Genomic DNA, 13324 nt, shown 5'->3' on the forward strand with positions numbered 1-13324 from the left:
GGTCCTCTTAGTAGCCCCTTGTTGCCCAGGAGACTGGTTTTCAGCCCTGATGCAGCTCCTGAGCAGCCAGCCATGGAGTTTGCTTAAGCTCAGCAAACTGCTCAGTCAGGCAAGGGGGACCTTGTAGCATCCCGACCCATCGAGCCTGCAGCTCTGGGTCTGGCCCCTGAATGGCTGCTTTCAGCTGTCTGGGTCTGTCTGGGTTATTGTCACCTTACAAAATGCCAGAGCAGCGTCCGCATGTTCCCAGTATGGAAAGGGGTTTGGCAGCTTCAGACACCTATGAAGGACATTGTTCCTCGCTGGAGGTTAAACGTGGTGCTCAATGCACTCTCCTCCATTTGAGCCCATGCATTCAGCTCAGCTGAAATATTATCGCTCAAGTGACTGTTTGCGTTCTATCACCATTGCAAAGCGGGTGAGCGAGATGCAGGGTTTCTCCTTAGCGAGAGCCTGCTTAATTTTTAGATGTGATGAGAGAATCTGAGCTGCAAGAAGGGCGCTAGGTAAGGTTGGTGGTACACTTTCTCAGAGAAGGCCCAATGGTAAGAAGGAACCGTAAGCTGGCCATTTTGGAGAAAGCACGTAGTTGCAAGACTGCTAAACAAATCCGTTCTGATCAGCTGTGGCGCACGCAACGATTGGAGTTTGGCAGTACAAAGGGGACGCAGCTACGGCCCCTTACGGTGAAGTTACTAATGCGCCAGTGCTGTGGTTTGTTTGTTTGTTTGTTTGTTTTGTTTTGTGTTGCAGAGGAGTAGGAGCTGCAGCCACAGCCAGTACAAACCCCAGAGCACCACTATCACTGCACATCACAGCACAGCACCCCACCACAGGAAGAAAATATTTCACCCGGCGCACTTTTCTTTGCACTTGTGGATTTAATGTATTGTGATTATTATTTGTTCAACTGTTTTGTTTGGGACTGAAAACCTGCCGTTTTCAGTCCCAGTAGTTACTAAAAAGTAACATTTTCATTGTAAATATACCTCCTGATTGGACATTCACTTCTTTCCACACCACTCACATCCTGACAGGCCAGGACAAGGGTTACGCTCTGTACCAATCCTGCCTTCTAGTCTGTCAAGAACTGCAACTCCATATGCTCTGCCCAGTGCGGGCCCTGCGTACTATGTTGACAGGACGAAAAGTTGGAGGCAGTCCGAACAACGTTTTGTCTGCTCTGGGACAAAGTCCCATGGTCAAGCCCTGTCTAAGCAGGGGCTGTCCAAATGAATAGCAGGCACATTCAGGACTGCCCGTGAGATGGCCAACCTGCCCCCTCCAGAAAGCTCCCTGCCCATTCCTTCAGGGCCATGGCAACTTGATGGGCTTTATTCCAGGGTGCATCTGTCAAGGATATTTGTAATGCAGCGGTGTGGGCTACTCCCCATACCTTTACTAGGTTCTACAGACGTAGGTCGTGGGTCCTCAAAACCCTGGTTTTGGAACTAGAGTGTTAAGGGTGGCTTCTGAGTCGACACTTACAACACAGGCGTAGAGGCAAGTTTCTCCCTCAGTTGTTTTTTAGCCTTAGCTACTTGTTAAGAACATAAGAACATAAGAAAGTTTACAAACGAGAGGAGGCCATTCAGCCCATCTTGCCAGGGTGTCAGCTTCAACAACATTACTGGGGAGTTGGTTCCATACCCTCACAATTCTCTGTGTAAAGAAGTGCCTCCTATTTTCTGTTCTGATCCCTGTGGTACACCACTGGTTACCTCGCTCCATTTTGAGGTCTCTCCTCTAATCAGTACTTTCTGTTTTCTACATGTTAACCACTCCCTAATCCATGTGCATGCATTTCCTTGAATCCCTACTGCGTTCAGTTTGAGAATTAATCTTTTATACAGGACTTTGTCAAAAGCTTTCTGAAAATCTAAATAAACCATGTCGTATGCTTTGCAATTATCCATTGTCAATGTTGCATCCTCAAAAAAGTCAAGCAGGTTAGTTAGACATGATCTTCCTTTCCTACAACCATGCTGACTGTCTCCCAGGATATTGTTACCATATAGGTAATTTTCCATTTTAGATCTTATTATAGTTTACATAAGTTTACATATAATAGAAGTCAGGCTTACTGGTCTGTAGTTATCTGGTTCGGTTTTGTCTCCCTTTTTGTGGATCGGTATTACGTTTGCAATTTTCCAGTCTGTCGGTACAACCCCTGTGTCAGGAGACTGTTGCATGACCTTGGTTAGCGGTTTGTAAATAACTTTTCATTTCTTTGAGTACTATTGGGAGGATCTCAGCCGGCCCAGGGGATTTGTTTATTTTAAGAGCTCCTAGTCCCTTTAACACTTCTGCCTCTGTTATGCTAAAGTTATTTAAAACTGGATAGGAACAGGTCGACATGTGGGGCATGTTGTCCGTGTCCTCCTTTGTAAAAACATGTGAAAAGTAATCATTTAATATATTTGCTATTTTTTTTTTCTTTGTCTATGATTTTGCCATGTGTGTCTCTAGACATTTAACCTCCTCTTTGAATGTTCTCTTGCTGTTATAATATTGGAAAAACATTTTGAAATTGGTTTTAGCCCCCTTAGCAATATTGATTTCTATCTCTCTCTTGGCCTTTCTAACTGCCTTTTTGACTTGTGTTTGCAGTTCCAAGTACTCTTTCTGTGTGCTTTGTTTTTGGTCCCTTTTAAACGCTCTGAAAAGTGCCTTTTTTTGGGATTCCATATGGTAAGGCACAAGGCATCCTCAGCTTAAGGCTGACACCTACCAGACGTGATTTTGTTCATTGGGCGACAAGATACTTTTGCAGCAACGTGACCATACACACCAGAAGTAACAAATAGGGGATACGACAGGTTTGAAAACGGTAAAACTATTAAAATGCTATTGACAAAACTATGATCAAGACTGGTACATATTCATCAACATGATGGTGGAATTATGAGTGTCTTCTCTGATGGTATTTCAACATACATGGCAATAAATCATACATATCAGGCTTATCCAGTTCCTTCGAAATTGACTCCATATATTGCCTTTGAAATCTGTATCTTTATAATTGCGGTGAAGTTTGTCATAAAGCAAGTATTATTGTTTCCTCTGTCATTCTGGATACTGCTTCACCCTGCTAGACCTCATGCATTAAAGCTGTTCTCTGATTGGTTAATTCCCTAGTTGTCGCATGAAAAATCATAAATAGGATTCAATGAAAGATACTTATCAAAAGTATAGGTTCTATTCATTTTGTTGCATTGCTGCACAGTTTTGCTTGTCGCATCGTGTCTGGTGGGTAGCAGCCTTTAGCCTTGTAGCATTCCATTGGTGCAGCAATCTGCCCTTGTAACGGCTTGGATATACTTACCCACACGGTAATGGTTATATTTCATAGTTGAAAGGGAACGTTAGGTTATTATCATAACCCTGGTTCCTTGTAATGGAAATGTAACCATTAACCTTCAAGTTCACTGCGTCCGTGATTGCAGCAGGCTTGAAGGAACAATGACAGTGAGATCTGTGCGTGCAGTTCATTGCAGTGCAGTTCGGGGGGCGGGACATGACAGCGTCACAGGCTCTGCGAGCAGCTTTGTTACATCTTATTCAGGTTTCGGGTCTTAGAGGTTAATACCCATACAGTAATGGTTACATTTCTATTTCAGGGAACCATGGTTATGATATTAACCTAACATTTTCTCCAGTAATTGTAGAGTCATATTTAGGGTGAGTGGCAAGGTGCTTCCCCTGACCTTCCCTTTTTCTGTGCTCCAGGGGAGTACATCGCCCTGTATCAGAATCAGAGAGCCATCATGAAGCAGAGGAACACTGAGAAGGAGGAGTATATCAGTATGCTGGCCAAGGACAAAGAAGAGATGAAGGTGTAGCGGCACATCTACCTCGTTTTGATTAACTTTTATGTATCAAAATAATGGCTTGAACTTTTCACTGTATATGTTTTAAACAAGTGCTAAATGTACTTATTTTAATTCCTCACCTAACATATTTGATTTGAGATGGTTCTTCATTATAACATCATGAAACCTGTTAACTGTGCAACAAGTTTCGGAGGATTTTTTATGAGATAACTTTCCATTTACTCTATGTATCTGATAAACTGCATTTAAATGCATCTGATCTCATATAAAGGAGCCCAAAGGTGAGTTATTTATTAGGGTATAAAAATATGCATCAAGGCCTACTTGTAATGTGCTCACTGCTTTTGATTGCATTATTATTGATCAGAAAAAACAAAAAGTTAAAATCATTGCAATCATTGTACTTGTCTGTCTTTGATCTGGTTTTATGGGCTTTACCTCACTCTAAACATGTGTTCCCTGTATTGTCTGTGCAGGTGAAGCTTGGGGAGTTACAAGATCTGGTGATGCGGTTGGTTGGCGAGAGGAATGAATGGTACAGCAAATATATCAGTTCAGTACAGAACCCGGATGTGATTGCCAGCAACATAGAGCCCAGTGTCCCTGCTGAGAGGCGCATCGAGCTAAATGCCACTGACGGAGAAGGTAGGCACTCACAATTCAATATCATTTGTTATTTATTTGTTTATTTAACCAGGAGATTTACCCATTGAGAAAGAGGCCTCATTTGATTTACAAGGCATATCTACATGCTTAAGCTGCCTACAGACTTGCACATGTTTTATTGTTTGCTGTTTTGAAGTTCCCTTTCATGTAGGGAATATTAACCATTACACAATGGGTGTTCCACGTTAAGACACCCGAACCTGGAAACTTTATACCAAAGACACTCGTGAGAGGAGGGTGACGTAGTGCTGCTCCGCCCCCACAAGCATGAAGCCACAACACACCCTAAAAGTATCGCCATTTTACTTTCAGCTTAACCTGATTAACATCAGAGAGTTGATAAGTATATCCTCCTGTATATTTCCGCACTCTTTTTTAGCATTTGTTTACATGCAGAATCATTTATGGAATTGCAAAAAAGATGTTGTATTCTTTGTAGCCGAGTTTCTGTTTATCTGTATTTTCAGCTAGCGCTGGTTAACCCTATGCCACGTACGGGGAATGACCATATTTGGGTGTGAATATATGACTACTTTGTGTTAGCGCTTGTAGTTTGGTAACCGTAAATCAGAAAAACCCAATATATCAACAGAAAGGCATGAAGTAGACCTTTCCAATGATATGATATATGTTTGGTTGTGGGATGTGTTATATTTTTTCACATATAAGCCACGCCTCCCAAAAAATATAAAAAATTGTATAATAATAAATATTTGTAAAACATACAAATGTACTATTTTCTAAACAAAATCAGAATTGAAATTGCTTGTATAGTTGCAGAGCTATGCAGGGTTGTGTAATGCGTGTACAAAAAAGAAATGAAACTGGAAATGTAATATCTTGTTTGTGATAAAAGAAAATTATGTGTATGGAGGTAGCTATATATGTAATTATATATATATATATATATATATATATATATATATATATATATATATATATTGTAACGTAGCCTCTCTGTCGTCGGCTTGTTTGCCCTTTAAAAACAGACCCAGAACTTAGATTTTTGAGCGCTTCTGCGCACTTTTAATTTTTACAACACAAACAAAACAAAAACCTAGCTCAAACGTAGCTACGTAGTGTGTTTAACAGGTCCCTGACTAACACACAGGACGGCTAAGCCGTTTACCTGTCAACACACACTTTAACAAAACAGTTTACCTTTTATTTTTTTTTAAACAGCCAAACACTTCTCATACCAGCTCCCTGGTGATCTCTCTCTAATGGAGCTGGGAGCTCTCTTTTATAGTTTGTGGCTGTTCCCAATTAACACCAATGACCTCGTTTGGGAACAGCCACATTCATGCATGTTTTGGCAGGGAGAGGAATTAACCCCATCCCTGCCAACCACCACCAAAACACACAACACCCTGACTTTATTTACACTTCCTCCCCCTTGTGTGTAGCACACCGGCCATTCGATGGCCACCTCCCCCCCCCCCTCTGAAACATAACCAACCACCCTCAAGTCCAAAAAAATCAGTTTTCGCCCCTTCCTGCGGGCGGGCTTGAGGATGGGTCGGTCCCTCCGGCGCTTCTGGGTAGGGACCGCAAACCGGCGATGAGGGACCCCAACGGAGTGACAGGTGTGCAGACCAGTGATCTGGCAGGAGCAGCAGCAGCAGACAGAGGTTCGAGGCTTGGCCACGGCGGAGAGATGTCTGAGCCACCAGGGGGAGCCCAAGCGACATCTGCAACATGACGTCTGGAGCCTCAGGAAGAATGGAACAGGGGACCAGACGAGGAACTGTGTCTGGTGGTGCGCCAGCTTGATCTCTAGGCCCAGCAGCTGGAGGTCCGGGCACTCTGGCAGGGTGTCCAGGAGCACCATCTGGCGCCGGACTGGTTTTCAGGGGTGGTGGTCGGGGCTGTGGTGGAGGTATCTTCTTCACCTCCTCCCCCTTGATTGTTGCTTCCCCCTCGGGCGCTGAAGGCAGCGGGGCTTCTCCCTCGGGCGCTGGAGGCAGCGGGGCTTCTCCCTCGGGCGCTGGAGGCAGGTGTTGACCTCACCCATCTCTGGAACATTAACTGCAGCTCTGTTGGTTCCGGCTCTGGAAGTCCCCGTTCCACTCTCCACTGCCTGTTGCTCTCCTCCTGAGCAGTGTTGGGTCAGTAGGGCGCGTTTTTACCGCTGCCACCATATGTAACTTTAAAAAAAAAACTTTAAAAACATATACCCAGATTTTTGAGCGCTTCTGCGCACTTTTAATTTTCACAACACAAAACAAACAAAACAAAAACCTAGCTCAAACGTAGCTACGTAGAGTGTTTAACAGGTCCCTGACAAACACACACTTTAACAAAACAGTTTACCTTTTTTTTTTTTTTTTTAAACAGCCAAACACTTCTCATACCAGCTCCCTGGTGATCTCTCTCTAATGGATCTGGGAGCTCTCTTTTATAGTATGTTGCTGTTCCCAATTAACACCAATTACCTCGTTTGGGAACAGCCACATTCTCACATATTTTTGGCAGGGAGAGGAATTGTATATATATATCTATCACACAAGTTGTTGAGTGTTGTTTTTTTATTAAAAAAGAAAAAAAACTTGCAAATACAGTACGCTACTGTATTGGTAAAAAAAAGACAAAACGAATGAAAGAAAACATACTACCAATAAAAAATAGTTAAATGATAATAAAAGTAATAACTACATCTAAGTAATTATCCATCATTTTACACACACGGAAATTAATAAAACATAGAGAAAGTACAAAAAGAAGAATTAAAATACTGAAGTTACACCTAAGTTACCTAAGGCATCGGATGCGTTCAACTCATTTATGTTAGTTCATCCACTTGGACCACTGGGAACAGTGCATCACAGACCCCAGGGTGCTCAGTACTGTGCAAACCAGTTACTCTCTCCAGCTCCAACACGGACCTTCTCCTTTCCGGGGTGTAATAATAACAACCGTCACGGAACCGCAAGCTGCCACTCGGGTGGCTCAGGAGGTAGCAGCTGTGCCATTTGCATAGTAGACCACCCCACCCCCCCCCCCAGCAAGACAGAGGGTTCCACTCCAGGCTAGGTGGCTGGGTCATCACAGTGGACCTGGATAGAGCTCGACCGATATGGATTTTTCCAGGCCGATACCGATACCAATATTTAAAAAAAAACATGCAGCCGATATTATAGGCCTGTATATGAACATTAATAATTTAAAATAAATAAATAAGAACCACACAAAACATGTAACCGTTTTCAATTAACTATAAAAACTAGAACATAAACACAACAGTTAAATGTTTTCTTAACTATAACCGATATATAAAATCCTCACAAATGTCACATTTCAGTCCAGTTTTTCTTCTGTCAGACTTGGTATACATATCTTTTTGTTGTTTCTAATAGTTCCAGTTTAAGTGCTGCAGGTTGTAATACAGAAAGGTTCATTTTTCAGCATTCTCGCCTTTCATACTGCTGCTTTTGTCATTATATATGTTGCCAACAGTGCTGAAGACACGTTCACTTGGAACTGAAGAGGGCGGTGCACAGAGAAATTTTCTTGCCAGTGGTGATAGAACTTTGTATCGCTCACCGTTTACCTTCCACCACTCCAGCGGCTTGCCACTTTTGCAATCTATGACTGGCTCACTTAAGTACAGATCAATCTGTTCCTCTAGCTTAACAACCACTTCAGAGCTTTCAGCTTGACTTGATCCAAGAAGATTGTCATATATACCGTCTAGTAAACTTAGGAGGAACTTCTTTTTGCTTTTTTGGGTTACTTTCTTTTTCAGAGCTGGCACTACAGCTTGGTTGGCTTGCTGCTTTTGAAGCTCTGTCAGCTTCACTCTCTGCTTCTTCCATGAGCCGTGCCTCTGCTTCTACCGTGAGCCGTGCCTCTGCTTCTACCGTGAGCCGTGCCTCTGCTTCTACCGTGAGCCGTGCCTCTGCTTCTACCGTGAGCCGTGCCTCTGCTTCTACTGTGAGCCATGCTTTGGCTTTGGTTAAGTTCATACAGATGAAAATGTCCTTCCTTTATAGCGGGGGTCAAGCACACATGCAAGTACTACAGATTTGACGTCTTCTATTTCAGAGAACTGTCTGGTAAGGCTCTGCAGAATTGTGCTGCGCATAGTTTGAATTCCTCTGGAGGAAGGTCCTTCATGCTGAAGTAGGCGTTTTAGACCGTGACACTTGGAATTATGCAAGATGAAGGGGCATCAGATTTGCTAATTTCTTTAACAGGAGTTAGTTTCCACTAGATGTGAGGCATGCTTTCCAGGACTCAGTGAAGACTTAGTGCTTTCTTGCTCCACTTTCTTAGATTGTGTTTTGTTATAAGCACTGGGGTGACGGGTCTTCAGATGATTCCAGATATTGGACGTATATTTCTGTTTTTCTTTTTTTGAGTCTAAGCTAACTTTAACAGAACAGAGGCTGCACTGTGCTGTACCAGGGTCAGTTTCTGGAAAGAACAGCCATACTGTGCTATTCTGCTCATCTGTCCATACTGTGCTCAGGACCAAGTTCACGTTCCACAGAACCCCAGCTTTCTTGCCCAAATGTATTTCGACCTTCCACGTCAACCAATCAGTGGAGCTGGAGGCTTTCCAACCCTCCTTTCAAGTCAGATAGGGAGTGTAAGCTCCATGCGCTTTGCCCTGTTATGGCATTAGCATATTATATTGACAGATCAAAAAGTTTGAGGCAATCCTGAACAGCTGTTCATCTGCTATGGTGCTAAGGCCCACGGTAAAGCCCTGTCTAAACAGAGGCTGCCTGGTTGGATTGCAGAGACAGTCAAGATTGCTTATAAACAATCCAACTTGCCCCCTCCTATTAAGGTCACTGGTCACTCCACAAGAAGTACGTCTACCTCTTGGGCGTTGTTCCAGGGTGCATCTGCCGCTGACATTTGTAATGCTGCAGTATGGGCCACGGCCCATAGTTTCACAAGGCTTTACAAACTAAACGTGCTGGATCCTCAAAACCCTGGCTTTGGGACCAGAGTGCTAACGGCGGCTTCTATGTCAATACTGGAAGCACCTGCAGAGAATTGATTCCTGCTACATACTAAAAATAATAAATAAATAAATAAATAAATAATCTCTATTGTGGCAGCCTTACCATCTGACCCTCTCAGATTAAAGTCATCCTGCAAGTAATGCACTTTGCGACGGCTTGGGTATAATTACCCATTGTGTAATGGATACATTTCATACCTGAAAGGGAACTTTAGGTTATTATCATAACCCTGGTTCTCTGAAATAGAAATGTATCCTTTTACAATCTTCAGTCGCTGCGTACGTTACACATAGCAGGGTAAAGAAGAAAAAACTTGACTGCCACTGTTCAGCTGTCTTCACGGAACCTAGTCTGTTCCAGGAGGGGCGGAGACTGGCATGATGACATTGTCGGTCACTACGTGACAGCTTTGAGTCTCAGAATTTTCAGGTAAACAAAGTTAACCCATTATTTAATGGGTACATCTCTATTTCAGGGAACCAGGGTTATGATATTAACCTAACCTTATAAATAATAGAGCAATTTAACAAGTTTTCAAAAGTTGTATTCTTTTAGAATTTATGATCTGGGACTACATTTTACTTTTGGTGCCAATATCCTTATAGCCAGTGGGTAAAACGATACTAGGGAACTGAGAGTATGGACAATAAAGTGTTGTTTAGTTTCTTCTGTTCTTCTATTTCCCCTCCCTGTTGTAGAAATGCCAGAAGTGAGTTTGTCAGATGAGGTGGCTGGAGGCAAGTTGGAGCAGAGTCCAGCTGCCCAGGAGGGGAAGCCTAGACAGCAGGAAGACAGGACCACCCGTCAGATCATGCAGCTGCTGCAGGAGATCCAGAACCCTCAGGCCCGGACCAGCTCCTTCTTCGGGGAGAACCCCTGCATCCCCTTCTTCTACCGGGCCGATGACAACGACGAGGTTAAAATCATGATCGTCTGAGCTGAAAACGGGCTGCAGTTTGCATAGCAGTGTAGGAACCCAACAAACTCTAAAAACAACACGGCAGACACCAACAAAAACATGGTCACTGTTTGTCTGAATTCTTTCTGACTGTTTCATAACTTGGGTGGTTTTGTTGTTTTAAACCAATGAATTATACGTTTTTCTGATTTCTGCCATCAAAGTTTTAGTTCTGTGCCATCAGTTTAAAAGAAACATTTCCCAGCTAGATGAAAAATTACACACATTTAAAATGTTTTATGTGCAGCGTTCTACATTCTTCAGGAGACATCAAATAGATTTAATAAGTTATCCAATTGTGCACAATGGCAGCATCAAAAGCAGCATTCTTAGAATAGGAATCCTTAAAAATGACCACAAAACACTGCTAAGGCTTCAGTGTTTTACTGTATTTTTTTCTGCAGCTTGGTATTGGTGAATTGCAAAGTCTTGCACCCTCCATTGTATTCAAGCATGTATTTGGAGTTGGGAATTCATATCACTACAGACTACAGCTGATCTGCATTAGTCTCAGAATAGGAACCATAAACACTGGATTATGACCACTGTCAATTTCTGCCTGTTGACAGGATAGTTTGTCCAGAAATTATATCTTGCACACTAAAATAACTAAGATTGTCCTGCATGTAATTCTGCAGGTTATTTTGGGGTTCCTTGGTTCCTGGCTTGCATACAAATTGCCTTGTGTTATTGGCAAATAAGAAAGGCACTTTGTACTCATGAAGAGGTCCACCATAATAAATACTTTGTTTTTGAAAGATTTATTTAAAGGATTGTTGAATAAAAAGATAGGGTATAGCAAGAATATTTCCTTTTTGTTTTTGTGTTTAAAAAAAAAAAAAAAAAAAAAAAAAAAAAAATCTAGGGTAATATTTTCACAAGTAACAAACATTAAGCCTTTAAATTGTAGTAAGTTTTCATGAGGCAGGGTGCATAAACTATGAACTTGGGTGAGAAGAATGATGACACTAAAGGTCAGAGGTGGCTGGTGACAAGGAAGATACCATTTTGAACAATGAGGAGACTATGGGCCGCACACTTTGCTCTTGTCGTATACATTGATGTAATGAAGTAATTGATGGAAGTACTCTAATGAAGAAATTTGAGCTTTGGGTGTTAATATGGCATTTAAGATGTGATTACCCAGGCATTAATACTCAAATTTGTATGATTTATGAGCAGAATCAATTTTCAGTGGTCTTGCACTGGTCAATGCAGTCCTAAGAAGAGGTACAGCATTTTATTTAAAAGCCTTCATTGTCGCTACTGTTTTAAATACCACATTATTTAAAAGTATGATCACATTTTTTTGTACCCCTTTAAAAATATGTGCTGTGTGGATATCTAAATCTTTTAAACTTTAGAATTCACGATTTCAGTAGTGTTTGAGAAAAGTCTGAAGAAAGATTGTGTAGTGAAAAAGAAAATGTAACTTCTGTTCTGACAATGCAGATTTTTGTGTCAAGTGTTGGGTAAGATTTAATTTACCCAGTACTTGAGTGCAACAGTGGAAGATATAATGGGGCTTGGTGTAGCACTCTGTGCTCCTTTACTGTGTAATTTGCAGCACACAAAACCTGGTACATAATGAATAGGCTTTGTTCTGTAAATGCACAGGATTGAATGTGCAATTTTGTGAAGATTGGCACTGGGATTAGAATAAAAAAAATTCTTTCATGGGAAAAGGTTACTGGAGGTATGTTAGAAGTAATGATGAAGGTGTAGGGAAATCATGCAAGTTGATTTCTTTTGTTTGTTTTTTCCTGGATCCAAAGAGCACTGGAACTGGACATGCTTACAGGCATGTGATAACTATCCGTAAATGTTTGTGTTTTTTCACAGAAGACTAATCTGCGTTTTCCTACAGTGGACAGTCTCACTTGGCTGATGTTGCTGTTCAGGGTCATTTGTAGAATGCCATGGGAAAGTTGAAGGCCTTGATAAAATAATCCAATTGTAGGCTGTATTTTTATCTGTTTAGCCTGTGATTATTTGGAGTCATTCTTACAAACTGTGTTTCCATTGGCTAGCCATTGCCATTACTTACCCTAATTTATATTTCTAGTGTTTCATAGCCTTTTAGTGTCTTGTGTTGATTCATCATCCAGATTATCTTTATCTTTATTTTATAGACTCTCAGTTGCTCCAAACACTACTGCATTTTGCTGTCTAAAAATGGAGGCTTATCTGATAATACCAAATGTATTTTACAATATAAAACACTTTTCCAGCCTCTGATCTTAGGATGTGATTAAGGAAATGGGTTCAAGCCTTGTTTCCATGAGGCACACAGTATTCCTGCAATGTGCCCAACTGCAATTCATCTTCTGATGGCCGAAAAGATTATGATGCCATCGCAAAATTCAACTGGACTCAATTGTTTGAGGGGCCTATTTTTATTTTTGGAAGATTTGAGACCACCTTGGTTCCAAAACTATTATGAACTTAACTGGCTGTGTTATATACATGTGTGTAAGAAGTGATGCAACTGGATCCTGGCCCTAGTTCTGTTATTAAAATGATTAGGGGAAAGGAAGTCTTCTGTAAAATAATTCTGTAAATACTGTATCTGTGTAACATACTGTATATTCATTGAGTAGTTTAAACAAAAAAAAAAAAAAAAAAAGGTTTGCATCCTTTTCTGCTGCTCTGGCATTATTTACCTGTAAATCTAATCAGAGGTGGCTGGGGGGGTGATTTAATATTCAGGGTTTAAACTAAAAAACTCTTAAATACTCATATTTATTTACAATACACATCCGTTTAAACGAATGTGAAGAGAGATGCAATAATAGGGAAAAAGCAATTGTCTGCATTATATTTCTGAAATGATTAATCCTGTTTAGAATTCGTTTTCTGAATAAAACTGATCCAGCAAATCTGTTAAATCA

At 41.4% G+C, this 13324-nt stretch overlaps 1 protein-coding gene across 4 annotated transcripts in view; it reads left to right on the forward strand.

Annotated features, from left to right (window-relative positions):
- Window positions 1–13324, forward strand: part of LOC117964728 (golgin subfamily A member 2-like) — a 79958-nt gene extending 66634 nt beyond the window's left edge. For all 4 annotated transcript variants that reach the window (XM_059005379.1, XM_059005381.1, XM_059005380.1 and 1 more), the window contains 3 exons: window positions 3730–3836; window positions 4310–4478; window positions 10174–13324. In XM_059005379.1, the coding sequence (XP_058861362.1) occupies window positions 3730–3836; window positions 4310–4478; window positions 10174–10412 (515 nt within the window). In that variant the 3' untranslated portion in view covers window positions 10413–13324. The remainder of the gene's footprint in view (window positions 1–3729; window positions 3837–4309; window positions 4479–10173) is intronic.

Source organism: Acipenser ruthenus, chromosome 31, assembly GCF_902713425.1.
Source record: "Acipenser ruthenus chromosome 31, fAciRut3.2 maternal haplotype, whole genome shotgun sequence".
Classification (NCBI taxonomy): Eukaryota; Metazoa; Chordata; class Actinopteri; order Acipenseriformes; family Acipenseridae; genus Acipenser; species Acipenser ruthenus.